General features: G+C 43.4%; 1 protein-coding gene and 1 long non-coding RNA gene across 19 annotated transcripts in view; one reads left to right on the forward strand and one right to left on the reverse strand.

Annotated features, from left to right (window-relative positions):
• LOC140909703 (uncharacterized) lies at nt 1–27,118 on the forward strand. 2 transcript variants are annotated; one of them, XR_012158332.1, is made up of 4 exons: nt 1–236; nt 13,102–13,321; nt 14,055–14,170; nt 26,587–27,118. It is a non-coding gene; the product is annotated as an uncharacterized LOC140909703 (long non-coding RNA). The 2 variants fall into 2 exon arrangements; XR_012158331.1 differs by having other exon boundaries at nt 13,107–13,321.
• PLCB4 (phospholipase C beta 4) overlaps nt 15,555–27,403 on the reverse strand; it is a 326,044-nt gene continuing 314,195 nt past the window's right edge. For 15 of the 17 annotated variants that reach the window (XM_073339656.2, XM_073339654.2, XM_073339639.2 and 12 more), the window contains 4 exons: nt 23,514–23,571; nt 22,803–22,889; nt 20,741–20,777; nt 15,555–17,447 (listed from right to left, as the gene is read on the reverse strand). In XM_073339656.2, coding sequence (XP_073195757.1) covers nt 17,359–17,447; nt 20,741–20,777; nt 22,803–22,889; nt 23,514–23,571 — 271 coding nt within the window. In that variant the 3' untranslated portion in view covers nt 15,555–17,358. The remainder of the gene's footprint in view (nt 17,448–20,740; nt 20,778–22,802; nt 22,890–23,513; nt 23,572–27,403) is intronic. The other 2 variants (XM_073339653.2, XM_073339655.2) reach the window with 1 other exon arrangement.

Consider the following 27,403-nt stretch of genomic DNA (forward strand, 5'->3'; position numbering starts at 1 on the left):
GGAGTGAGGGGCAGAGTAGGAGCCACCTACACAAAGAAGGAGGTCAGGGGAGTAAGCAGTCCACACGGTGAGCAAAAGCCATATTGCAGAAAGGAGAGTTCAGTTCCTCGCAGGCTGAGCTGGGCTGGGCCAGAGCTCCCAGAGGGAGAGAAGGATAGGAATTAAGAGAACGAGAGAAATGGGATTCTCAGAAATCTTATCAGCTCCCCAAAAGAGGGAAAAGAGCAAGAGCTCAGGTATGTGGGTACATGATTTATACAATGCTAGACTCTCATATACCATGGGGTAGGGGGTAGTACAAATCCTGGATGAAACAGATACACTGTGTTAAAACATTTGTATAGAAAAGTTAACCATGTTTTATTTGTTCCCTTATGTAGCACGAGATTTTTAGTTTAAACAACACTGTTTAACATCACACCTCTGCCACCTTAGGTACATGTGTATCTGAGATACCGAGATCAAAAATTAACACCTACCTGCAAAAGGGAAGAGTTCAGGTTGAACAAGAACAGATGTAGTTGAAGAGAAAACTGTTTTACGAAGTAGCTTTAATATTCAAAGTATTGCAATTTTTGTTGTTGTTGGCATGAGGAGCTGGGAATTGGTGGTGCAGTGACCACAGAGACCAGCAGGAGAGTGAATTTGTGTGGGGGGGTGGAGGGTGAGAAAACCTGGATTTGTGCTGGAAATCACTTTAGATAAGCTATTACCAGCAGGACAGTGGGGTGGGAATAGGTATTGTTTCATATTCTCTGTGTATATATAAAGCCTGCTGCAGTTTCCACGATATGCATCTGAAGAAGTGAGCTGTAGCTCACGAAAGCTTATGCTCTAATAAATTGGTTAGTCTCTAAGGTGCCACAAGTCCTCCTTTTCTTTTCACAGAGACAGAGTTTCAGTTGGAAGTTCTCAAAAGTTGCTGAGCACCATTGTAACAGTTTGGTTTGGATGTTAGTTCTCTTGTAGTTCCCCAAAGGTTTCTGGCATGAGGACACTGTCCAACTACTACATGAATTTTCTCCAGGGGTAGACTTTGGTGCAGGGCAGACATTGCTCTCTCTTCCTCTGTCTGGACAGCCTTGCCTAGTCCCAAAAAGACACCATCTATCTCTCTCTCCTCCTCCAGGAGATGGCATTAGTTTTATAGATCCCTCTCTTCTGGCTTTCTCTTGTGCCTGCTGGGTGGCCAGCTGCTGTTGAGAGTCCATGGCACTTTACTGAAGAAAAACATCATAAAAAGGAAAAACACATCAGTCAATGTGAATCTGACCTGCCTATGGCCTCCTTGCACAGGACCCTCCCTACTAGCTCCACTCCCCATTTTCTCCAATCCCCTTCTCCCCCCCGACTTCTTGTCCCTTCTCGACTCCTCTTCCAAAACATACTAGACTGACTCCACCTTTTCAGTTCTTCCCCTTACTCCCTGATGGGCACAGCACCTCCCCACTCCCAACAAGATCCACTATTCCTTCGAAACGGGTCTCTGCTCCCTGATTCTATTTCTCCCACTCCTGAACTGTACCAGACACACCTGCTGCCCTTCTGAATCTTATCCTTGAAATTCTTTGAGCCTGGGCTCTAGCCACTAGATCATCCTAAGAAGAAAAGGAGTACTTGTGGCACCTTAGAGACTAACAAATTTATAAATAAATTTTGTTATTCTCTGAGGTGCCACAAGTACTCCTTTTCTTTTTGTGGATACAGACTAACACGGCTGCTACTCTGAAATAGATCATCCTAGGTCACTAATGATCTCTGCCTTGAGCCTCAGGAAACTGATTTGAAAGGGATGACACCTTTGATTGGTGTAGCTGTCACTGGCTTGAGGCCTGGTGAACAGGTGCATTAGAACAATTTGTATAGCGGAAGCGCTGAAAACAGAAACCACGTATTTGTTTGTTGTTACTACTTCAAGCCCAGAGGTGCTATCACACCCCAGTGCCCCTAGTTTGAGCACCCCTGATAGTGAAGCAGACTCGTTAGAAACCTGTCTGTGACAGTAGGATCATTGTTCATTAACCTGTGGAAGTGGAATTCATTGGCAGCCTGACTAACACTGGGAGTCAATGGTCATTTACCTGTAGGAGCTGATTGCACTGTCAGCATATGTTCATTTTCCTTTTACCTGTGGGAGACGATTACAAGATCAGTAATATTGCAAGTCAACATACGACCTACCTGTGGGAGCTGAGCTCCCTGTCCACCTGTTTGTAACAGTTGAAGTCATGGTCCACTTAGCTGCATGAGGTGTGAGTTGTTTTGAGCAGGGGGGTATAATTAATTGACTTAGGGGAAGAACTGCTTTTTACAGCAAATGATTTATTGGGAGGAGGAGGAGGAGGAGGAGGATTAAGCCATCTACCTGGACAGAACCCATTCCCTGCTTGTTAGAACTGGGCTTGCTAGAACCCTACCCAGCAGAGCCATGCTTGACCATCCCTGCCATTTTGAGCTAGGTGCATAGTCCATCACCAATTGTTCCATGGCCATAGAGACAAAGTCAGGTGCCCTCATGTGCCTGCCCAGCTGCTGTTGTGGGACAGCAGCTTGCCAAAGAACTATCTTGGTTTTGGTGTAAAGTCACTGGCTGGTGACTTGAGGGAGGGGACTCATCAGCAAACGACCAGTTTTGGCAGGATTCCTTGCCCACTTATACGTAACAGTGGGGATCATTGCCTGGTGGCCCTCAGGAGTGGAGATCACTGGCAGCTTGTCCGTTAAAATAGGAGAGCAGAATGCAGATCCACTTGCTCTGGGAGCTGATCTCCCTGGTAGTCTATCTGTAACAATGGGGGGGGAAATGTCAATTTAGCTGCGTGAGATGACAGTTGGTTTGGGGAGGGAGCAGCATTAATTCATTTAAGTGAAGAATTGATTTGTAGGGCAAACTATTTATTTGGGGGGGGAGGATTAAATGATTTATCGAGGCAGAACTTGTTCCCCTGCCTATCAGGGCCCCCTGCCTGTTGGAAATGGGCTTGCTGGAACCACCCCTGCCAGCTTGAGTGTGGCTTCCTCTATAGTCGGTTGTTGATCGTTCCATGGCTCGTAGAGACAAAGACAGGCTCTGTCCAGTGCCTGCCAGGCTGGCCCAGTTCCTGTTGTGGGCTTACAGCATTTTACTGAACAGAAATCTTGATCAATGTAAACATCACTGGCTGCTGGCTTGAGGCAGGAGGCTTGCCAGCATCTGGCTGACTTCAGCATTTATCCATAACTGCGGGGATCATTGTCCATTTGCCATGGTAGCTGAGTTCCCTGGCAGCCTGTCTAAAAAAGTGAGTATCTTGTCCATTGATTGCACCGTCAAGGTGATTCAGTCGTTGTGCATTTACCTGTGGGACAGGATTACATTGTCAGTAACATTTCAAATCAATGTCCACTTATCTGTGGGAGCTGAGCTTGCTGCCACCCTGTCTTTAAAAGCTGGAATCATTGTCCACTTACCTGATGGAGCTGATTGGACTCTCAGCATCATGGCAACTCAACCTGTAGTTGTCTGTAGGAGCTGAGCTCACGGAAAGCTTGTGCATGATAGTTGAAGTCATTGTCTGCTTACCCGTGTAAGTTGAGCTCACTCACAGCCTGTCTGTAACAATGGGAGAAAATGCAAACCTATCTGTGTAAGGTCTGAATTGGTTTTGGGGAGGGAAGAACTGGTAGTTAGGAAAAAGGATTTATTTGTTGTAATGAGGATTAAACGTTTTATTGAAGAAGACCCAAATGCTCTTAAGCAAAGTCAACAGTCATGGGAGGAGAGGGAACCCCTCTCATGGATCAGTAACTGGTTAAAAGTTAGGAAACAAAGGGTGGGAATAAAGGGTCAGTTTTCACAGTGGAGAGAGGTAAAGAGTAGGATCTGTACTGGGACCAGTGCTGTTCAACAAATTCATAAATGAGCTGGAAAAGGGGTTAAGCAGCGAGGTGGCAAAGTTTGCAGATGATATAAAATTACTCAAAATAGTTAAGTCCAAAGCTGACTGCCAAGTGTTATAAAGGGATCTCACAAAACTGGGTGACTGGGCAACAGAATGGCAGATTAAATTCAATGTTGACAAATGCAAACTAATGCACATTGGAAAATAGAATGCCAACTATATGTGCAAAAAGATGGGGTCTAAATTAGCTGTTACCACTGAAGAGTGGGATCTTGGAGTCATTGTGGACAGTTCTCTGAAAACATCCACTCAGTGTGCAGCATCAGTTAAAAAAGCGAACAATGTTTGAAACTATTAGGAAAGGGATTGATAATAAGATAGGAAATATATAAATCCATGATACGCTCACATCTTGATGATTGCGTGCAGTTCCACATTTCAAAAAAGGTATATTAGAATTGGAAAAAGTACACAGAAAGGCAACAAAAATGACTAGGGGTATGGAACAGCTTCCATATCAGTAGAGATTAAAAAGACTGGGACTGTTCATTTTAGAAGAGAGATGACTGAGGGGGAGCGGGGGATATGATAGCAGTGTATAAAACCAAAACTAAAGTTAATAGGCAGCAGGTTTAAAACAGGTACTTTTTCACACATTGCATAGTCAAACTGTGGAACTCATTGCCAGTGGATGTTGTGAAGGCCAAAAGTATAAATGGGTTAAAAAAAAGAATTAGATAAATTCACGGAGAATTCACCATAAATGGCTATTAGCCAGGATGCTCGAGGATGCAACACCATGTTCTGGGTGTCCCAGAACATGTGACTGCCAGATGCTGGGACTTGATGACAGGGGATGGATCCCTCAAAATTGCTGTGTTCATTGCCTCTGAAGCATCTGGCACTGGCCACTGTCGGAATACAGGCTACTGGGCTTGATGGACCTTTGGTTTGACCCAGTATTGCCATTTGTGACATGCCCCAGGGTACAATGTGGACTGTTGAACAGCTGTGTCCCTCAATTCTCCAATGTGGGGTGCCTTTTACACTGCTTTGCTGTGAGAACCACCACTCCTGACCAGTTCATACACAGTCTCTGGCAGGCAAAGTCATTCCCAGCTGAATTCCTTGAATGCTCTGGCCAGCCACTCATAAATTACATTGAGGGCGACATAACCACCACACTTCCAGTCCCAGACCTTCCCCATAAAATGTGTGTCTAGTACTACCCAGATCTCTACTGGACAATGCAAGCTCATATAAAGTTTGTCATTTCATCAGTGGAAAATGATATGCAGAAACCTTGTTATCCCAAGAGGAGTTTCCCCAAACACTTCAATCCAAACACACTAGTTTAGATAAAACAGTAAAACAAGTTTATTAACAACAGAAAGATAGATTTTAAGAGATTACAAGTAATGAAGAAAAAAGTCAGAATTGGTCACAAAGAAAATAAAAAGATAAAATGCAAACGAATACCAAATTTAGCAAGCTAAATGAATTCAAATGAAAGCTTTTTCTTACCACTTGCTCTTTGCAGTCTTTACTGGCTGGAAGCCTCCAGGCCAGGAACCTTCCCCCAGTTCAATGTTTCTTCAGGCGTTATTGCTGCCATGAGCAGAGAGACGTGGAGGAGAGAGGTGTTCTCTCTTCTTATACCTTTCTCCCCCTTTGAGGATTATCTCCAGCTGGGGTTCAGGTGACTGCCAGTCTGTTTACATGGGCCCAGCCCCTGTCTTGGACCCATGATATCTTACTGAAGAGAAATCTTGGTTGGTGTAAACATGACTGGCCAGTGGCTTGAGGCAAGGAGCTTGCCAGCAACTGGCTCGTTTTAGCTTGGTTCCTTGGCCACTTGTCTGTAACAGTGGGGATCATCGTCCACTTGCCCGAGAGAGCTGGGCTCCCTGGCAGCTTGTCTGTAAGAGGGTGAGTCATTGTCCACTTACTGGTGGGAGCTGATTGCACTGTCAGCACGATTTCAGTCATTATCCATTTATCTGTGGGAGAAAATTACGTTCTCAGTTACATTTCAAGTTAATGTCCACTTACCTGTTGGTGCTGAGCTCTTGCCAGCCAAATGCCTACCAGAGTAGCACTCAGCTACTCCTGCCAATTTGATTGTGGCTCTTTGCTCGTCGTCCTGTGGCTCAGTGGCTCATCAGCGCAGGGAGCCATTGGTACTCTTGTCTTAAAAATCAATGCCCAGAAAGAGAGAACACAGCCCGTGCAGGCGCCGTCTTAGAACTGCTTCTGAGCAGTGCCGAGGAACTGACTGGAAATGGGAGAATAAGAGGCAAGCTGTGAAACAGTGCCCATGGCTGCCTGGAATTCAGCTGTACTGAGGAGTATTTCCATTCACTTCAATGGGCCTTGGATGTGGTCCCTGGGAATGACATGAAAAACAAGAGACAAGGAACACTTGGTGTGTGTGAAGAAGCCCAGCACTGCCCTGCAGGGAGTTTGCGTAGGGGAATGCCTCAGCAATGGCCATCCAGGGGTGGGAGAAATGGGCCTGGGAAGAGTTGGCAGCCCCATTGTCTGGAGCATTTAAATCCAAAGTAGAACTAAGTCTTGGATAATACGCTTCAGAGAAACATCCTGCACTGGCTTATTGTGCAGAGACTGGCTGTGTTAATGAGACCCATTGGAGGGCTTCTCCATCTTATTTCCAATTGCAGACATAAACTCTCCGGGGATTCAAATGAGCAAGTCTGGGTCTTGGAAGGGTGACTATTTCTCAGTCTATCCCAGCTTGTGCCGTCACTGCAAGTCCTGATTTGGGCCCTCCATCTTCCTGATCTTCCCTTGGAGACCCCAGGACTTTCCCCAGTAAACGGCACATTGTCATAGTTAGTGGAGTCCTCTCATTCCTTGCCTCCTCATTCCTTCACTTTCAACAGCACAGTCCCAGTCAGCCTCCAACTCCTTCATAGCAACGGGGCTCTGTGGGACAGAATGTTTCCATCCCAATGGTCTTGGCACAATCAGCCACTATTGTAATGTCATTGGCTCATCACAGGCTGACTTCATATCAGGGAGCTGAGGTTATCTGTGGTCATACCAACAGCTTTAGTGAGACCTAATAACCCTTGAATCCCCATAGCATATAAGGCACAGAGTATAAAAGGGTTTTTCCATATAGAAAAGCATCCTCTCAAGACATCCCTTTCCTCTATAGCCCTCCTTGCCTGCCCTGATTATCCAAGGAACTTGCCAGGTCCTAGTGTTAAGGTCCAGTCCCTGCAGTCTCTATACAGATTAAATTGCTATTGAAACTGCCTCAGGTTTTGTTTGCATGTACTAGCTCTTGCTTTTGCTTATTCTCTCAGTTACGACTCCAGGGACCCATTCTTACTCCTTCTCCATGCAAACCTTGAACAGTTTTCACTGTATATAAATTCTTTGGTTGCATTTTTGCTCCCAAGAGCTTTCTAACTAAGCTCTTTAGTATTATGATTCCTGCTTTTTCATATGCCCGAGGGACTTGTTATCTCTCCCATGTTAAGGTTGAAGCTAAGTTCTCATTGGAGCCTAATTTTCACATACTTTTCCAAAAGAAATGCAATGAGCCTGAAATTGCACGTGCCACATGTCATCCCTGGGGAGAAATTTTCTCTAATGTCTGGTGGTGTCATTTCTAAGGTGCTTTTAGAGAGTTGGGGCCAGATTTTGATTTAATTTATACTGGATTTGCAGTGGGGGAAGTCCATTAATTTCAACGGAGCTACTCCAGGTTTACTCCATTGTGAGATCATACTGTAGTTAGGCCCCTAGCTGGCTCAAATTTTCTCTGTTCCCTTTTTTGAGTTTTACTAAGGTTATTTATCTCCTCAGAGCCCAGGGCATAATATTATGAAAAAGTGAACTTGCTTTATCATTTGGCTGTTGAGGAACAGAAGGTCCTTTCATAGGTTATTCTGGTAGTTGTAGAAGGTATTGACCATTTTCTGGCAGTAAAAATGCCAGTTTAAGCCTAAAATGTGAATTATATATGTAATATATATTATCTTATGTTCAAATTTACATTTAACATGGAACAGATTATCAAAGAAATAGATGACTTAAGCACACCTAGAATTAACCATGTCTTATTGTGGGAAGTTAATATTTTTGGGGGTGCTGTCATCCTTCAAAGCTGACTTCTTTTATGGAGCTATACATCATTGTTGACTGACTGACTCCCTCTTTTTATCACCCTTGCTCACCATCCTTTAATTAGTCTATAAATACTAAGTATGGGTTTAAAACTGTTTGCATCGAATCCATCCAGTTAGAAAATGTAGCCTGATGGACTGAACACAAGGTTGGGAGTCAAAAAGTCTCAAATTCCAATCCAGGCTCTGCCACAGACGTGATCTGGGGAAAAATCCCTTCTGTGATTTTGAACATGTCCCTCTAGGTTACGTAGAAAGGGCCTTAGACGCATTGGGCCAGGTTCACAAATGGATGTAGGTGTCACTGGCATTCACAAAACCACTGCTCAGCTGCCACCTAACTCTGGAGGCACCTAAATTCCTTAAGCACCTAATTTGTTTGCTGCAAAAGTCCCCGAGGCATCTAAGTTTCTGCTGCTGGGCATGTGCACTGGTGCCTCAGGCAGGTGCTCAGACACCAATCTGTTGCCTAAGCCTCAGCAGGATTCTCAAAATAGGCATTGCCCTACTTATCTTGCCTACAAGGCTTGATCCAGTAGGTGTGCTAAGAGGTTGCCTGACTATACAAAATGTGAAGGAAGCAGGAGGACCTTTAGCCCAATGTGGATACTCACCCAAAATGTGGGAGACCCCAGTTTGTTTCTCCCAGCTGCCTGATGAGGAGAAGTATTTGAATATCGGTCTCTTAACCTCCTAGGTGGCTGCCCTAAGCAGTGGACTACGGAGTCATTCTCACATGCTCTCTGGCCCACTGCATATTTAATTATTTACACAAAGTGGAACAGCTTTGACAGGACGGGAGAAACCCACATCAGAAGAGCCCATAGCCCAGTGGTTGGGGCACTCATCTGTACAGTGGGAGACCCCCCCCTGTTCAAATCCTATCCCCTCATCAGGCACAGGGAGGAATTGAACAGGGGTCTCCCACATCCTCAGTGAGTACCCTAACCAGTGGCTTAAAGGTTAAAGGGGAGGCCATCCTTGCTCCCCAGCTCTTGGTAGAGTTGGGTTTACCACTGCCTTTCTTGCAAGAAATGGCTTATGTACCTGACTCCAGGAGAGCATTGCTGGCTGTGAATCCCGAGCAGAGCTGAGCACCTCCCGTCCGCTCCAGGCACTTAACTCTCTTTGAGAGACGTGGCTTAGGACACACCCATCTCCTTGGTATTGGCTATGGGCTAGCTCAGGTGGCTCTCCACTCTGACTTTTGTGGATCCCATTCTAAGGTGTCTAACTCACCTCATGTATTGTATAGGGAGCCTGGGCACCTAGATCTGGGTTTGTGAGTTCCACTGCGTGCCTAAAAGTTAGGCACTGCAATGCTGAGCTTTGCTTTCCCCTTGTGAATCTGGCCCTAAGTCAGTTTTGAAAATGGGGGTCAGGCTTCTCAAGTCCCATAGACTATTCCGAAAATCTTACCTTTAATCTTTCTGCCTCAGTTTCCCTACCAGTTACATGGAAATAGTAATTTGGGGATTACAAGGTCCTTTGAATATTTAAGACACTATATAAATACAAATTGTTGTTATCCTGTTTCCAACAATGCTTCAGAGGAGAGCACAGGAAAAGTTGTCAGTGGGTTTATGAGGAAAGTTTCTTCCTATCTCCATCAGTTGTAGGAGGGCTTATTGCCTGAGAATTAAACTGTTTTAAATTATTTTGGGGGGTGTTGCTGCTTTTAATCCCTGTCATTGTAACTCTGCATATTCACCCAATCTTTTTTGGACTTGGCCTCCAGGATATTTTGTGGTAGTGAGTTCCAAAGGCTATTTGTGCACTGTGTGAAAATGTTTTTCCTTTTATCAGTCTTTCAGCAGTCTAGATACAAGTACCAGTGTGTACAGAGACCACATTGACAATGGAAAGCCATCTAGGTAAAATACATAGTTGCAACTAGACTCCATGTTGGATCTGTACTGCGGCTCTCTGGAATTTGGCTTCATTAAAGTCTTCAAGGATCTGACATCAGTTCACATGTTTGCAGTGTAGTTGTAGCTGTGATAGTCCCAGGACATTAGACAGACAAGGTAGGTGAGGTAATATTTTATTGGACCAATTTTTGAGAGTGAAAGCCACACTTTTGAGCTTACGCAGCGCTCTTCTTTAGGTCTGGGAAAGGTACTCAGAGTGTCAAAGCTAAATACAAGGTGGAACAGATTGTTGAACATAAGAGTTATGCATGTTTTAAGAGACCATTCAAGTTGAAGAGGGCAGTTAACACCTCTGCAGGTGAAAGGAGAGTTAGACCATATCTACACTACAGAGTTAAGTCGACTTAAGTTATGTCAGTGATCGTAAGTCACTTTAATGACATTGATGGAGCATGTCCACACAATGCTCCTTGTGTCAGCAGAGCACATCCACAGTTGTTGCTCTTGCACAGTGCAATTTCCCATCCTCTGCCGCTGGGAGTTCTGGGAACGGATCGCAGTGCATCATGTGGATGTGCTTGCCATCCCGTGATGCAGTTCTTTCTGTCCCATCATTCCATGGGCTTCCTACTTTGTTTCATGCTGTTTTTCAGCAGCCCTTGTAAACTGTGTGCCTGCCATCTCTGCCTCACAGCATGGATCCTGAGCTGCTGACCATTCTGAACACAGTGCGGCTGCTCTTGCAGTATTTCATGAGCTGTAAAATAGTTACTTGGTGATGTCTGCCATGGAAACAAGTAATTCAAGATTTCTGCTGGCATTCATGGGACAGCTTGCCATGGTGGACCATTGGTAGTGGGCTCAGGAAACAAGCACTGTGTGGTGGGATTGCACTGCGATGCAGGTATGGGATGACGAGCAGTGGCTGCAGAACTTTTGGATGTGCAAAGCCACCTTCCTGGAAATGTGTGCGGAGCTTACCCGAGCACTGCGACACAAGGACACCAGAATGAAAGCTGCCCTTGCAGCGGAAAAGTGAGTGGTGATCGCTGTGTGGAAGTTGGCAACTTCATACTGCTACCTGTCAGTTGCAAATCAGTTTGGAGTTGGAAAGTCCACCATGGGGGCTGCGGTGATGCAAAAGTGTAGGGCCGTTAATGGCCTCATGCTACGAAGGACTGTGACTCTCAGTAATGTCCAGGAGATAATTGATAGCTTTGCAGCAATGGGATTCCCTTGCTGTGGCGGGTGATAAATGGAATGCACATCCCTATTTTGGCCTCCAAAAATCTTATGACGGAATACATCAAATGAAAGGGCTACTTCTCCATGGTCTTGCAGGCACTGGTGGATCACTGGGGCAGTTTCACTGATATCAAAGCAAAGTCATCAGGGAAGGTGCATGATGCATGCATCTTTCGGAACACTGGACTGTATAAAAAGCTGCACACTGGAACTTTCTTTCCACACCAGAAGATTCCACTGGGGGATGTGCAGATGCCCATAGTGATCCTTGGAGACCTTGCATACTCCTTGCTCCCCTGGCTCATGAAGCCTTACATGGGGAACCTAGCCGTTGAATGTGCCTTTGGCTGATTATAAGATTGCTGACGTGGTCTTTTTGGCTGGTTAGACTTCCGTGAGGAAAATATTCCTATTGTCATTGTGGCCAGCTGTACTCTCCATAATATTTGCAAATCAGGGGTGGACCATTGAGACTGATCGGCTGGCTGCTGATTTTGAGTGGCCAGATACAAAGGCAATTAGAGGGGTGCAGCTGAAGGCTACTCGAATCCGGGAGGCTTTGAAGGAGCATTTTGACAATGATTCACAGTAATGTTACTGTATGTGATGCATTCAGCCAGGCAATGTTTACTTGCCACCATGAATTACCCCATAGTGCTTACTTCCTGAGCGTTAATTGCAAGGAGCAAATATTCCTACCTATAGCCATTGTGTTTTAATGTTGGTACTAAGCAATGTGTATATGTCACAGATAAAGACTCATTTTATTTCAAGAGACTCAAGTTTAATAATGGGATAAAACACGAACTTTTGGTCAAACAGGGGACATGAAAATGAGGAACAGTCTCGCAGTTAGGGCTCTCACTGCTGGGTGTAACTCCAGCTTTAGTAGGAAAACCGGTCTCCAGGTGTGGAGTGCACGGGGTACTCTGAGGGACGGGGAACACGTGAGGAATGTGGTGGGGGAGTTTGGGGTGGGCATAGACTAGAGTTCTGTAGTGGCTGGAGGGGGAGCCAAGCACAGATATGCTCAGATTGCAGACTAATGAGGGACTTGAACATCTCTATCTGGCCCTCTGGGAGCTTTATCATCCATTCCTGGCCCTGTGTCCTTTCCAGGCTATCCAGCCTGAGTCTTTCCTTAATTGTCTCCCTCCACTCTCTTGTTTTGCTATGTGCTGCATCTGTTGACTGAAGCACTTTGCAAAACATATCCTCCTTATTCCTCCTGGTTCTCTGCCTTATCTGATGGAGATGCTCCACCGGTGTGGGGGAGTGGGTTCTCAAGGGCACATCTGCAGAAACCAAAGAAACAATGAACAGAGACAGTACTGTGAGTGCACTCACAGCCGTGAATCACAAAAACTACACACACCTCTTTCTCACTGTCCCTTGGCTACCACACAGGTCAGCACGAGTCCCAGTTATGGTGAGTTCCTGGGGAGGGAGGGATGGGCAAGGGGGAATGGGCAAGAAGGGACAAAGGAAGGTTTGCGAAGGGAATTACTATAAGTGACTGGGGAGCCTAGTCTGAATTTTGGTACCCTTTTCCACAGGGTAATTGAACCCCACGTCTGACTCCAAAGGGTAACCCAGGATGCATCTTTTGCATGTGTGTGGCTTCAGACTGGCTCTGTATACCACTCACTAATGTGTCGCTCTGGTGTCTGCAGAAATAATTGCTGGGTGGTGAGGCAAAGTTTCCTACAGCAGGGGGAGAAACAAGGCAGGTCTCCCAAAGAACCTTCGGCAGAGGACTACAGACTATCTGCAGGAAAATTTTCTAGAGATCACTATGAAGGATTCCAGGGATGTACCCGTGTATATTAACAAACTTGTCCACCGTGGCCCCACCACGTAGATGGACACGCTCTGCTGTTAATTTCTGCCCCTTGCCCCTCCTGTACCATATAACAACATACATAAGAGCCCCATCTTCTCTCAAAGTGCAGTATGAAAGCAAAATGAGCACTTACTGGAGCGCCTCTCTTCTGCATTCTGAGCGTCAGGCCTGTAGTGCGGGGACTGACGAGACCTCTCTGGAGTGGAAAAGCGGTCCCGACTCACTGCGCCACCGGACGACCCTGCTGTGTGCTCCACTTCATACTCCAGCTCCACCTCCTCATCGGCGTTGAGGCTGCTGGTTGCTGCCTCCAGTCCCCCCGAGGTATCCTGGGGGCTCTTGGTGGTGGGGTTGCTGCCGAGGATGGCGTGCAGTTCCTTTTAGAGGCAGCATGTCTTTGGCGACGCACCACAATGATTGGCCTCCCTTGCCTTCTGGTTTGCCTGCCTCAGCTCCTTGACTTTTAGCATGATACTGCTGTGTCCCCCTTCTCCTGCATGCCACTAGCAATTAGCCTGTATGTACTGGAATTCCTATGGATGGTGCAAAACCGCGACTGCACAACCTCCTCCCCGTATACTCAGCAGATCCAACAGCTCCGGCATATTCCACGTGGGAGTGCATCTGCTGTGTAAAACCGGCATGATCAGCTGGGATGATGCTGTGTGAACTGTGCATGTAAAGCAAACGGACACGGGAGGGGTGCATACCTGTGTGCCATCAGGGCAGCCGAGTTCACACCGCTGACCAGAGTGGTGGGCATTGTGGGACACCTCCTGGGGGCCAATTAGGGTGACATAAGCTAGTGAGGTGTCTACGCTGAAGCTGCATTACTATAACTATGTTGCAAAAAGCTCTGTGCTGCTCAGTGAAGTGGTTTTATTATGTCAGCATAGCAGGGGAATTACATTGGCAGGAGGAGCATTTTAATGTGTACACCTTCACTGTTTTATCGTTTAAAAACTGATTTTTGTAGACACAAATGTGTAGTGTAGACAAGGCCTTCTCCGCCTTGAGCAGAAACCCACTCACTGGCTGATTGATTTCCTGTTTACAGTCTCTTCAAAGGCCCAAAGTGGAGTTATGAACTTGAAGCCACAGAAGAACCCCTGTGTGGCATGTGAAGGAGTGCTCACCCGCCAGAGCCCCTTTTGGCATTGGGAGTGATCTCTGGTAAGCTTATTAGCATGCCTTGTTTTTAATTCTTTGTTGCTGTAATGCTTCAAATGTGCGTTTGCTTAGAAAGAGCTGCGTGGGAACAATGGTTGGTGATTACTCTGTTACTAGTCTCTGAAGAGAAAGCAAAGTGCAGATACTGGCCATTTAGGCAGTCTGCCTTGCTGGGGATATGGAACTGTTCAGTCTGAAAATACTCTGGTCAGAAGGGAGAGAGATGCATCTCCACCCAGGAGACGCAATGGCTGGGGAGCTGGAAGCTAGGCGCCCATACTAGACCATAGGGGGGGGATACAGGTGCAGTTGCCCTGAACTGAGAGAGAGACAGTTCTAAGAAGGGTGTGAGCGTTCCGTGCCAAGAGAAGCGGCAGTAAATTCTGCTCTTCATAGAAGAAAATGACATCAGAACAGATTTGACTAGAATGGTGTGAATTAAAGCATGAATACAAGCAGACATAAGGCAACTGTGGTAAATCCAGCATTGGAGTCCTAATGATAATGCATATCAAATGATCATTTATGCACGTAGGGAAAATTTCCAAAACAGTCATATCCTGGGATGTAGCTGGTAAATATTTGTAACATAACCCCATGGAGCTGGCAAAGAAAGAGAGGGGGCTGGGAGCATGTTGAGACAAACATTTAGTTTGTGGCAAACTGGAAGTGTGAATCTACTCCGCCCTAGCCTGCTGTACACTAACTAGCCATGTGGATGTCTTCTGGTACAAAAAACACACAGATCTCTCAAGTAACTACACCAACGCATTCCAAAGAGATGTAAAAGAACACGTGGACCCTTCAAAGATAAGGAGGGGTTGACAGGATAACAGTTAAGGATGTTTTGTTCGAACTAGCAGGTTCAAGGCTTAGGGTGATAACTAACAACATTTGGAGTGTAATATGTAACTTGTTTACATCAATGTGTAAAAGGAGCAGTCGTAGGAGGGGCAGCTTTGTGCTGGTCTAGGGGACAGTGTCATGTTATGCTGATTGAAACGGCACCACTGTCGCAGGTGTACTTGTGTTAGTCTACCTGTGGGTCCTATGGGGCCTTTGCCACTGAACCAAGCTGTGGTCTTTCTTTACGAACATCACTGGGGTCCGCTGAATCAGTATGCTGCACGCTCTGTTCGCTAGCCGCGTTAACAACTAAGCAGTCTTAACAACACTTTGCAGCACTAACATCACCCATCGGCAGAAATATAGGTGCACAGGGACTTTACTAGCAGAAACTTAGGCACCAATAGGTTAGGCAGCTGCTGAGTAGGGTTCATGAGGATCTACATTTTGGATTTATGTGCCTAAATCCCTTTATGAAGCTAGCCCAGTATTCATAACCTTTAAAATAACTGAAATAAGAATCCCTTGAACAAATAAGAAGTGGTATGAGTATGTTTATAGTATGGGCACCTTTACAAGAATTTATGGTAGAATACTTTACACTGTGCACTTCATTTTGAAACAGGGATATCATGAAACTCTTGTATAAATTGATCACACTGATGAGTATTGTATTTATTTTTACGTTTTTATTAGAGAAGTTGAAAGTTTCATCTCAGAACTGACCATAACAATCTCTCTTCATTTAATTTGTTTATAGGAATATGTAGAATTGGTTTGTACAAGCATATACAACAACTTAATTGGTGCTTAGTATAATGAAATCAGTAATCTGATTTGTTCTAAACTACCAGTTTTCCATGCAGTCTCCTTTGTATTGGCAGCATGGGCAAACTCCAAGCAGAATGCTTACATGCATTGTTCTGCAGTATAACTACAGTAGGCTTTAAGAACATGCAAATTAACACTGTAGCAAATTGTTTTCATATCTAACAGACATAAAAAGGTTATTCCTGATATGAAATTCTGAAAATCTGCATAAATATTTTTGTGTAAAATTAAATTAGTTATGTACTTTTCTTTTAACTAGAACTTGAAGTATCAAGAATGCCCACATAATTCATATACATATATATATATATAGGTCTTGTTATGCTAAAAGTCTTCAGAATTAATCAAATAATATTTGGTGACATACGTTTAATCTGTATTTATTGACTAATAGAATGACTGTGGTCATATGGTTGGCATTAAAGTCATAACTGGTGATTGTATCACATGCAGACATATTTCTAGTAATTCAGTTTACTAATTTTGTCACGTGGCAACATTTAGGTGATTTTCTACAATATTGTGATTTGAAGTGTATAAATACTTTTTACATTTTCACAGTTACAAACTTTTTGCCAATAGTCATTTAACAATCTTTAAGATACAATGAACTATAATATCTGGGATCTGCAGCAACAAGATCAAAATGCAATTTCTATACAAGCAATGGATGATGTAAACTTTTCTTAAAGTGCCTAACACATAATTCCTTTAACCTTAGAGCACTGATTAGTTTTGGCACAGAACAATGTATTTCTACTATGTTTACCATTTCAAGAACTTTTACAGGATGTCTGTTTCTTTCAGGAATGATAAAGTTGATATGGCACTTGTTGAAGACATTTTAATGTGGAAATATCTTGCAAAATCACTGTTATCCCAGTGTATTTATTCTGCTGATGAGTTTACAGATATTTGTACTTTCCAATATATGCATTCTCTGCAGCTCAAAAATGTGTGCGCAATAGGAAGAAAATCACCAAAAGAGACATCTGTCAGATGAAGCGGATGATTTTTTAAATTATTATTTAGTAGCAGATCCATGTAAAAGGCTTGATGGCAGGAGTTGCTGAGTGCCTCCTACCTCACAGCATCTTGCAGGATTGGGGCTAAACCAATTACATACCAAGCATGAGAATAAAAATGGTAAATAGCATGTTGTTTTGATTATGATTGTGTTCCCATCTGAGCTTATGTTAAAATAAAAGAAACATGGTGCTGTATTTTAAGGCCCTGAGCCTACAATCCTGACACAGGAAAAAACACCCCTTGAGATGAATGGAAGGTTTCCTGAGCAGGGAATACAGGACTGGGCTTTAAGATGTTATGTGCCTCTTTTTAATAGTGTTTTGCTCAATAAGGGAATTTCAGTACTCAAAAGGAATATGCAAAACCTTAAGACGTGGTGGTCTGTGTCTACAGTTGGTTGAAACAGAATGGAAAAGAGCAAAAAAGCCCACTTTCCCTCCTCAGCAATGATGGTTGGAATTTTACGGATACTGGCTTTCCTGGCTTCAGTTTGCATGCTGTAGTTTTAGACTACTGTTGCTGGCCTGCGGTCCATCTCTGCTTCCAGCTTCACCATCTGCTGCATCTCCTTTGCCTGTAACCCAAAACAATCATGTTGTTTCATCATAGAGTATCATACTAAAGCTTGTGTTCAAAATCAAATACATTTTCAGCACAATAGTATCTGAGTGGAATATATGTAATGAACGCTGGAGGGACGTGACCATTCTCCCCCTCTCAGAAAAAATCTGCATATTTTCAAACATGGCTGTTGTTTTTCTGCTGGTACTTATAAGTTACAAAATACAAGGCAACATTCCTAGGATTTATGGGCCACTTTTCAAAGACACACATGATAAAATGTATCTGAAAGCCTCACATTGTATGGAGGAAAATCATGCTGTTTCTGACTGAACTGCCTCTGGAAATGGGACAATGGCTTGGAGACGCACTATATCAGCCCTAGCTGAGTTTGGAGTGGTGTTGCTTGGGAAACTAAGGGTTACGACCTGTCATCTGGACCCATTTTCTGCTGGCCAATGAAAGACAATGACTGGTGTGAATGATTATTGGACTTACTGATGGCAGAGATTGTTGACCTCTTCCTTAAGGTGGCCAAGATGGCTTCATCTAGCTTAGTGATTTTAGCTGTTTATTTTGGCTGTACCCCTTGCTCCTGGCATCCAGGCTTTTGTTGCCTCAAGATTAGGCTACTGCAGTGTGCTCTACATGGGGCTTCACCTTGAATCCACCTGGAAACTGATGCTGGCACAGATTGTAGTAGCCCACTCATTAAGCAATATATTTCAATACACATTCTTGGTTTGTAAATAGAGTTAAAGGTGTTATTCATACCCTCTAATGCCCTAACTTGCTTGGGACCTACTGACTTGAGAGGCTACCCCCTGTCCTCATGTGGTACTGCCAAAAGTTGAGTTTCGAGATGCTTGGGTTAGAAACCCCTCAGTTCACAGTGTGGGGGGAGGTACCTACACCTGTGCATTTTCCACGAGGGGCCTTCAATTTCAGAAGTCACTTACCATCCTGCTCCAAAATCACCTGCATATGCTGTCCAGTCTATCTTTACAGCCAGCCTTCTGAGGATAGGGGATGTCTTAAGATTGAAAATACCATTGTGTCTCCCACCTGCCAATCTTTTCCCCAGTGTGAGTGGCCACTCTGCTTTTGCTATACAGGGAGGAGTGGTCGCTGGATTTGCCTTACTATGTGAATTGTGTATTCTGATAAGTTGTAAAGGTGCCTACCACATGGGATAGGCATTTTTTATCTAAATCAATAAAGAAGCTCCTACTCAGGGAGTTACATACTCTGTGCATGCAAACAGGTATTTCCAGATGTAAAACTGGGCAAATGAAGGTCCAAAAAAGTCATTTAGATGCACACTTATTTTGCAAAGTAAATGTGGGTTTGTATAGGAGCTATAGATGTACCCCTTTCTGAAGAGTTAGCTCTGTGCATCTTACCATCACATTTGTATACTCAGCTAATTATGATAATACCAAAGGCAACTGTATTATAAATGCATTTAAATCCTACTTTACCTTCTTATGACTTTAAAGTTTGAAATAAATGAAGAAATAATTTTTAAATGAAAATATGGAAACATAACATTAATAAATCCATGTGTACAGCCTTTTCTGAAATACTAGAACTGACTTGCTGTGTTCACTCAGTGTGTGAATTCTGCAAGTGAGAATGAAATTCCACCTAAAATGCAAACTCTTTGACACAGCTTGTATTTATTTCTCAGTAACTGAAGTTATTGTGGTCTCCAATACCCTAATACCTGAGTGCCTCACAATCTTCATCCTCCCAACATCCCAGTGAGGAGGGAAGTAACGGTATCCCCATTTTACAGAGGGCGAACTGATGCACTGAGAGACTAAGGGCTTTTCTACATGAACATACAGTTCACAGAAAGCTGTGGTGTCAATCTACCCACACTAGCCTGCCATGGACTAAGTGTCCATGTGGACCCTGCTGATGCACTTTAGTTCATTTCAAATAGGACTAGATCAAAGCACATTAATGAATTGTTAATAGGTTTCAGCAGGGTCCACCCAGACAATTCGAGCACAGCAGGGTAGTTTCACACCCCAGCTTGCCACAAACCAAATGATCATGTAGACAGGCCAGAGGTGACTTGTCCTTGCCCATGGTCACACAGGAAGTCTCGGGCACAGCAGAGACTTGAACCCAAGGCTCTCAAGTCTTAAGCCAGTGGTTTTACCACTGGACCATCCTGTATCTCATGAGCAAAGCCCTGTAACTGTTTTGCAGATTAGTTTAGCCAGAAGGGCGTAACTGTAAAGTGAATTTAGTTCAGAATAATCCTATACCATATGGCCAAGCGGCCTGTTTTTATCAACTGATGGTCAGCCACTGCATTCTGAAGTGAACACATGAACAGGATAATTATAGATGAGCTTTGTGGAGGAAGTAAGTACTTGGAGTCAATACGAATCCACCTAGTTAATGGGACCTATGCGTTCAATCCTGCAAGACGCTGTGTGCCCTCATCTTCAATGGGATTTGAGGGCACTCAGTACCTCACAGGACTGAGTGCATCAAGGATAGAGTGCTGGCTGCCAGCCAAATTAATTCTTTGTGTAAATATCTATCTCTAACTCAGTATAGTTACAGTAGATGTGGATAGACTGGGTTTGAGGATGGGATCCCAGTAAATTATCGACTGAAGATTTAAGCAGGTCACTAAATTCAGGCAAAATTCCACAACTGGATGTTTAAACCTAACACAAATATTTTACTGCTGTTGAGAGAAGGGGTTCATATGAATGATGGTTATTAGGAAGCTATAACAGGAAAGCTACAATAGTGTGATTAACAGATTCACAATAGCTGGAAGCCTCTTTTCTTTAGCCACTAAAAAGCTTCAGTATTTCTAGCTATCTAATATATTTCTAGCTATTTTTAGTGTGGCATTACTTTTATTATTCTTATGCTAATATATGTGGAAAATCTGGCTTTGTCGCTCTATCAGCATTAGCAGTTAGTCATATATATGTTAACACTAAAATAGTATCCTTAATCAGTAGATGCTTCTTAAAATTTCAAGCATGTCTTTCTTTAACTATTGATAATATAACAATACAAATAATTCTTTAAGTTTCCTGTCCTCGTTATTATAAGAATGTATCTGTGGGTCTGAGATGCTAAAGCATAAAAATACTGTTACTATGTCAGACTCTAAATATTTAGTGTGCATAAATATTATTAACAGTGTGTTCATTATGTTAATAGTACTTCCCAGTGCTTGCATTTACAAAGAGTGCTCCAATGAGAATGATTTAATTTCGAAGAAAAGCATATTGAAATAGTAGCTTGCTTATTATAGATCAATCCTACCTTGTGTTTGAGACACTGCATGACAGGATTTCAAAAGCTGTTTGTACAAAAATAATAATGTCAAAATTGAGTAATACAACAAGAAGCAAATAAAATGAATGAAAACTGAAGTTAGATTGAGGAATGAATGCAAGAAAAGAATACATAACACAAAAGGCTAATAAATGTGAGTGCCTAATATGTTAAGCCAGAGAGTGTTTCCACCCATAGGTGTCTTAAGTCTGCACTGTACATCTGCTATGAAAGGTATCTCCACCATTATGACATGAAAGGGATATTTAAGACCTTGAGAAGTTTTGATCCAGTTAACTGGAATACATATGACCACTAGCCAGGTGTCAGTGCTCTGGGCCTGATTCTCCTCACACGTAAATCCACTGAAGTCATGGAGTTACATCAGTGGGAAACAAGCGTGACACCGGAATCCATCTCAGAGCCTTTTATGATAACGGCATGATAAATTCCATGCAGAACAATTAGCAGTGAGGGAACTTTCTAAGAATGACAAATCAAATACTCAAAAGTAAGGAATTACAAAGTTTAAGTTAAAAGCCCAGCCCTACTCCTGGCCCTTGTCTTTATATTGTGCTGGATCCAAAGACTCTCGCTGACTTAAGTAGGCTTTGGATCAGGCCCTTAATCTTTTTATATCTTCATACATTATTTTACCAACTAGTACAATTTACACTGCAAGGGAATTGTCTGAACCAATCAGGTTGCAGCAATGCTGCAGTCAGTGTAGCACAATTACATATTTTTTTCTCATGTATTCACACTGTGCACTTTGATTGGATGTGTGTACATGATGGACATCGCTGGATTCAGACCATTTTTTGCTAGATGGTGGAGGTGGCAACTAGGGTGGACATTATACCTCCCTGAAGTCATTCTAGCACAGTGCATGTGCTTTATCAGCAGAGTTCACGTTCTGGAAAATTTAGTGAAAAACGTAGGAAATAAATTCATAACCCTGGAAGGGTGACAGCCACTACATCCATCCTTCAGTTCTCTCTCACCTTACTGGGTTTGTGCTTGCATAGTCCACCCTTGAGTTCCTACTTCACTGAGGCCCACCTGGCAATTGAGCTTGTATGATAATTATTGCTCTGCTGGCTCCTCCTTTCAGCAGGGGGAACCACTCAGGAAAAGAGTTTTCCACCAGGAATAAAATTTGATTATTTTTTTTTTTTAAAGATGATCACCAGTTTTCAAGAAAATTTTCTTCTTTTCACCAGCAGAAAGTAACATGGTATTTTAACCAGCAAAGGGCAAACTGGTTCTGATAAAACCCTGGAACTGTCACCAATTTTTAGGACCCACACCAAAAGCTTTTGCGGTTTTGAGATATTTTGAGCATTTTTTTTCACCCCTATTTTCCATCCAGGACTGGAAACAGAAGTCCCAAAACACGAAGAAAAAAGGTTTTTTTGAGGTATTTCCAGACAGGGCTGACCATGAATGTACTGGAATTCTGGGAGCCTTCCTGCCTAACCTTCCAGTCTCATGAGGTTTGAACAGGTTGGAGGATGAGCTTTGGACAAGCAGCCAAGGTTTAGATGGTTATCTGAACCAAGTCAGAACTCCATACTTTTTGAAGTCCTTCCAAGCCTACATTTTCAACTCCCAAAAAGCTGAGCGGGTACAAATAAAAGCTTCTTTGGAGCCAATTTCAGCGGTGACTCACACTCAGCAGAACTAGGGGTAGGCACAGCAGCTGGGAGGTGCAATTCCCAGTGTGGGCGCACACACACACACGTCCTAGCCCTGCTGCTCAAGCAAGCATCTAAAATTGCAGTATGGCTGTGGCAGCACCAGGCGCAGCTCAGGCTACCTGCTCAAGTACAATTCTACCGAACCTCCTGTGTACACATGCCAGTGGCTAGCCCAAGCTGCTTCAACCACAGGTGCTAGTTTGAGCAAAGCTAGTGGATATACAACTGCCCAAGCTGGGAATCCCATCTCCCAGCTACTGTGTAGATGTACCCTACAAATGGAACTGTACTCTCTTTCTCTCCTTTAATTTAGTAACTCACGTTTCTTGTAACCCCTTTAAATAAAATACCTGCTCATTCTGCTTCTCCAAGACTTCTAGATGCTCAAGCTGAATTTTTCTCAGCTGATCCATTTCCTTCGACTGCTTCATTGCTAGCTACAAATAAGAGAAGAGAATACAGGTGACGTGTATCACAATTTTTTTTATGGATAAATAATTTCCAAAGATTATTATTTATTGGCTGGTGTTCACAGTGCAATACAAAACATTAGAAGGAGGCATGGTCCCCACTCTGGACACTTTACTGTTTAGCCGATCTAAAATATATACAACAGAAAGCTATTTTAATTCAAACATCATACTAATGAGTTATACGTACTTTGCATATGTTACTTAAATGTGATTTTAAACTCTGCTTAGGATTTTGACTTGTATGTGATAGAAACCAGTAACAAAAATCCATTTTACGAGCCAATTCTCAATTCAGGTAAATGGAAAGGTGAATTCAGATAAAATTCCCACAGATTTCAATCAAAATTTAGAAGTTCAGGAGTAGACCCTGGGTCAGGTTGCTGGTGAAGAGAGACCTTGAAATTCAGTTTGAGAATGACCGAGTCTCTAGTTTCTCAAGTTAGTAGAAATCAGTGCTGTCACTGAGCTACAGTAACTGAAAGGTACATTTTCAAAATGCTGTGCAGAAGCTGGGTGTACATTACTCAAGAGGTGAGGTTCCTGCCAACAAATCACATACATTTGATTTCTTATCAAAATTATACTTACCCTTTTTCTCTCTTCCAGAAACTTTTTAGTGTTGCTGCTGTTTAGTTCTCTTACTCGCCTAAATAAATAAAAAAAGGATATTGTGCTTGAGGACTTCTTATTAAAAAGTCCAAGAGCCAGAACCACAAATCTGAGTCAATGATAAGGAGATAAATAATGTAGGGGCTTATTTTGCCACCCTTTATGCACTACCATAGACTGTGAGTAGCTCCACTAGGGTGACCAGATAGCAAGTGTGAAAAATCAGGATGGGGGTTGGGTGGGGAATAGGAGCTCATATTTAAAAAAAGCCCTAAATATCGGGACTGTCCCTATAAAATTGGGACATCTGGTCACCCTAAGCTCCACTGAGGTCAGTGGGACTAATTACAAAGCAAGGCCCTACTCCGGCTTTAAGTCTTTACATTATATTTAATATTTCTGGCTATCTTGGATGCTGTGACAAAGAGGGTTTGAAGAAACTGATCAAGATTGTTGCAAACTAAGTTTGTCTTGATCCTCAGTGTGGAGTCATCCATTTAATTGAGGAGTTTGTTTTATTAATCCATTTGCAATAGTTTATATGTACCATCTCCTAACAGTGTTTAACAATTATTAAAATCATACTGATTATCAAGAATAAAAAGATATTTTAACGAGTGCTTGACACAGTGCCATTCATAGATTCCAAGGCCAGAAGGTACCACTGTCTTCATCTAGTCTGACTTCCTGTATAGCACAGGCCATAGAACTTCCCCAAAATAATTCCTAGAGCAGATAGTTTAGAAAAAAATCCCATCTTGATTTAAATATTCTGAGTGATGGAGAATGTACCACAACCCTTGGGAAATAGTTCCAGTGATTAATCACTCTCACTGTTAAAAATGTATGCTGTACTTTCAGTCTGAATTTGTCTAGCTTCAACTTCTAGCCATTGTGTTATGCCTTTCTCTGCTAGACTGAGGAGCCTATGATTAAACGTTTGTTGCCCATGTAGATCCCACTATAAGGAACTCATCCCTGAACCTTCTCTTTATTAAGCTAAATAGATTGAGCTCCCTGAGTCTATCACTATAGGGCAGGTTTTCTAATCCTTTAATCATTCTCATGGCTCTTTTCTGAACCCTCTGCAATTTATCAACATCCTTCTGGAATGGTGGGCAGCAGAACTGGACACACTATTCCAGCAGTGGTTGTACCACTGCCAAATATAGAGGTAAAATAACCTCTCTACTGCGGTTTGAGATTCCCATGTCTACATATCCCAGGATTACATTAGCTCTTCTGGCCACAGCATAGCACTGGGAGCTCATGTTCAGTCATTATGACTAATCAGTCATCATGATTAAGGCTACAATTTGATCATGGATATTTTTAGTAAAAATCATGGACAGGTCATGGGCAATAAACAAAAATTCACATCCCGGGATCTGTCCATGACTTGCACTATAAATACCCCTGACTAAATCTTGGGGGGAAAAGGGGCTGCTGCTGGGGGGTTTCCCTGGGGGCCACTACTCGAGGGGGGGAGAGGCACCCCAGGGGGCCACTGCTCAGGGTGGATGGGACTGAGAGGCTGCTGCTCAGTGGGGGGCTGGGTGGGTCTGGGCCAGCGACACCAGCTGCTGGAGGCCGCTGAGCAGTGGGTGCTCTGGCTGCTCCCGGGGCTGCTACTCAGGCTGGTGTGGCTGGCTGCAGAGCTGCTCCAGCAGTGGCCAGTGCGGCTATCCACGGGGCCATGTGAACAGCTGGCCCTGGAGCCACCTGCTTGGGCAGCCCTGGGGTCAGCCACACTGATCGCTCCAGAAGTCACGGAGGGTGGAAAGTCACAGAATCCATGACCTCCGTGACAGATGCGGAGCCTTAATCGTGCTCCCTAAATATTTTTCAGGGTTACTGCTTCCCAGGATAGAGTTCCCCCATCCTGTAAGCATGGCCTACATTCTTTGTTCCCAGATGTATATGTTTGCATTGTAGCCCATAGGGCTAGCCTGCTTGTTTGCTTTATTATATCCTTCCTTATTGGTTTGTTTTATTATAATAGATTTGTACTTGAGTATTTTGGCAGTAACACAAGGAACCTACACGCCAGATCCTGTATGATGAGCTAAAGCAAGTTATCCTGGTTATGTTTGTGCCCTTTAACATAGAGAAGTGATGATGAGCTGAGGCAAGTTAGCATACATGTTTGTGACCTTTGGCATAGGTAAGTGGCCGACTGATTGCCCTCTATAAACCTAAATTTATAAACTTAACAGGTACACCACACAGAACATGGAAATAACCACCACCAAACCGGTTCAGGCCAGAAATAACAGATGTGAGAATGAGCTAATGGTCATAAATATGTATGAATATGCCAGGCTATAGAGTAAGCATACCCTGACATTATGTGGGTGAGGAAATTAAATTTGGACATGGAGGGTGGGCACATAAGAGGGACATACCACCATGTTCAGTTAGTCAGTTTTGGTCAGGTTTTAAGTTAGTTTCTCTTGGGTCTTTCTATTGCTTTCTAGCGCTCTTGCTTCTCTTAAATTCTTCATCTTCCACTTGAGAACTGAGGAACCTGGACTATCAGAGTCTTTTGCCATGCCAGAGGCAAGGCTGGTTCTTTGTCTCTCACCATCAGGTTATCAAGGAAGGGTGTAAGTGTGTTAATCTAGGAAGCTTTATAGTAAATAATACCACATGTGACTCCAGAACAATATTAATTCCTTGTTCATTCTGATTATTTTTCCATTTGATTACTATTCCATTTATCTCAATACAAGTCTTTAAGGCTGTATTTTTGCTCTCAGCATGAAAGTCCTTGTCATAAATCCCAAGGGTCCTTGCAAAACTCTGTGCAGCCTGATTCCGGGACAAGAATCTTATCATCTGATCCGATTAATTGGCGAGCCTATAGCCCGTATTATCTAAACAATAACATTCATCCCCTTAAATCAGGCAACAACATTTAGCCATATTAAAACATATATTGTTTGCTTGCGCCCAGTCTGAGTCATTGATGTGTCTTCTTCCTTATTTACCACTCCCCCAATTTTTTGTCATTTGCAAACTTTATTAGTGATGATGTTTTGTTTTCTTCTAGGTCATTGATAAAGATGTTAAATAACGTAGGGCCAAGAACCGATCCCTGCGGGACTCCACTGGAAACAGACCCACTCAATGAGGATTCCCTGTTTATAGTTGCATTTTGAGACCTACCATTTAGCCAATTTTTAATCCATTTAATGTGTGCCATGTAACACTTTATATTGTTCTAGTTTTTTTTAATCAAAATGTCATGCAGTACCAAGTCAAATGCTTTACAGAAGCCTATTATGTCAACACTATTACTTTATCAACCAGACTTGTAATCTCATCAGAAAAAGATAAAGTTAGTTTGACAGGATCTATTTTCCATATTTTATAGTGTGACAAAATTCCTGCTCTACCGTGGTGGGTCTTGTGTTTATTGATAGATTTGCTCGCCTTGGAGCTTCACGGCAGCCCTCAGCTTGACCGTTTTTCTGAACCCACAGTCCAGGTCGACTCCTCCTGTGTCTGACCAGGAGTTGGGAGGATTTGGGGGGAACCCGGGCCCGCCCTCTACTCCGGGTTCCAGCCCAGGGCCCTGTGGAATGCAGCTGTTTAGAGTGCCTCCTGGAATGGCTATGCAACAGCTACAACTCCCTGGGCTACTTCCCAATGGCCTCCTCCCAACACCTTCTTTATCCTCACCATGGGACCTTCCTCCTGGTATCTGATAAAGCTTGTACACCTCAGTCCTCCAACAGTCCGCGTTCTCACTCTCAGCTCCTAGTGCCTCTTGCTCACAGCTCCTCCCACGCACACCACAAACTGAAGTGAACTTTTTAAAGCTCAGGTGCCCTGATTAGCCTTCCTTAATTGATTCTAGTAGTTTC

Source organism: Lepidochelys kempii, chromosome 3 (assembly GCF_965140285.1).
Source record: "Lepidochelys kempii isolate rLepKem1 chromosome 3, rLepKem1.hap1, whole genome shotgun sequence".
In the NCBI taxonomy this organism is placed as follows: domain Eukaryota; kingdom Metazoa; phylum Chordata; order Testudines; family Cheloniidae; genus Lepidochelys; species Lepidochelys kempii.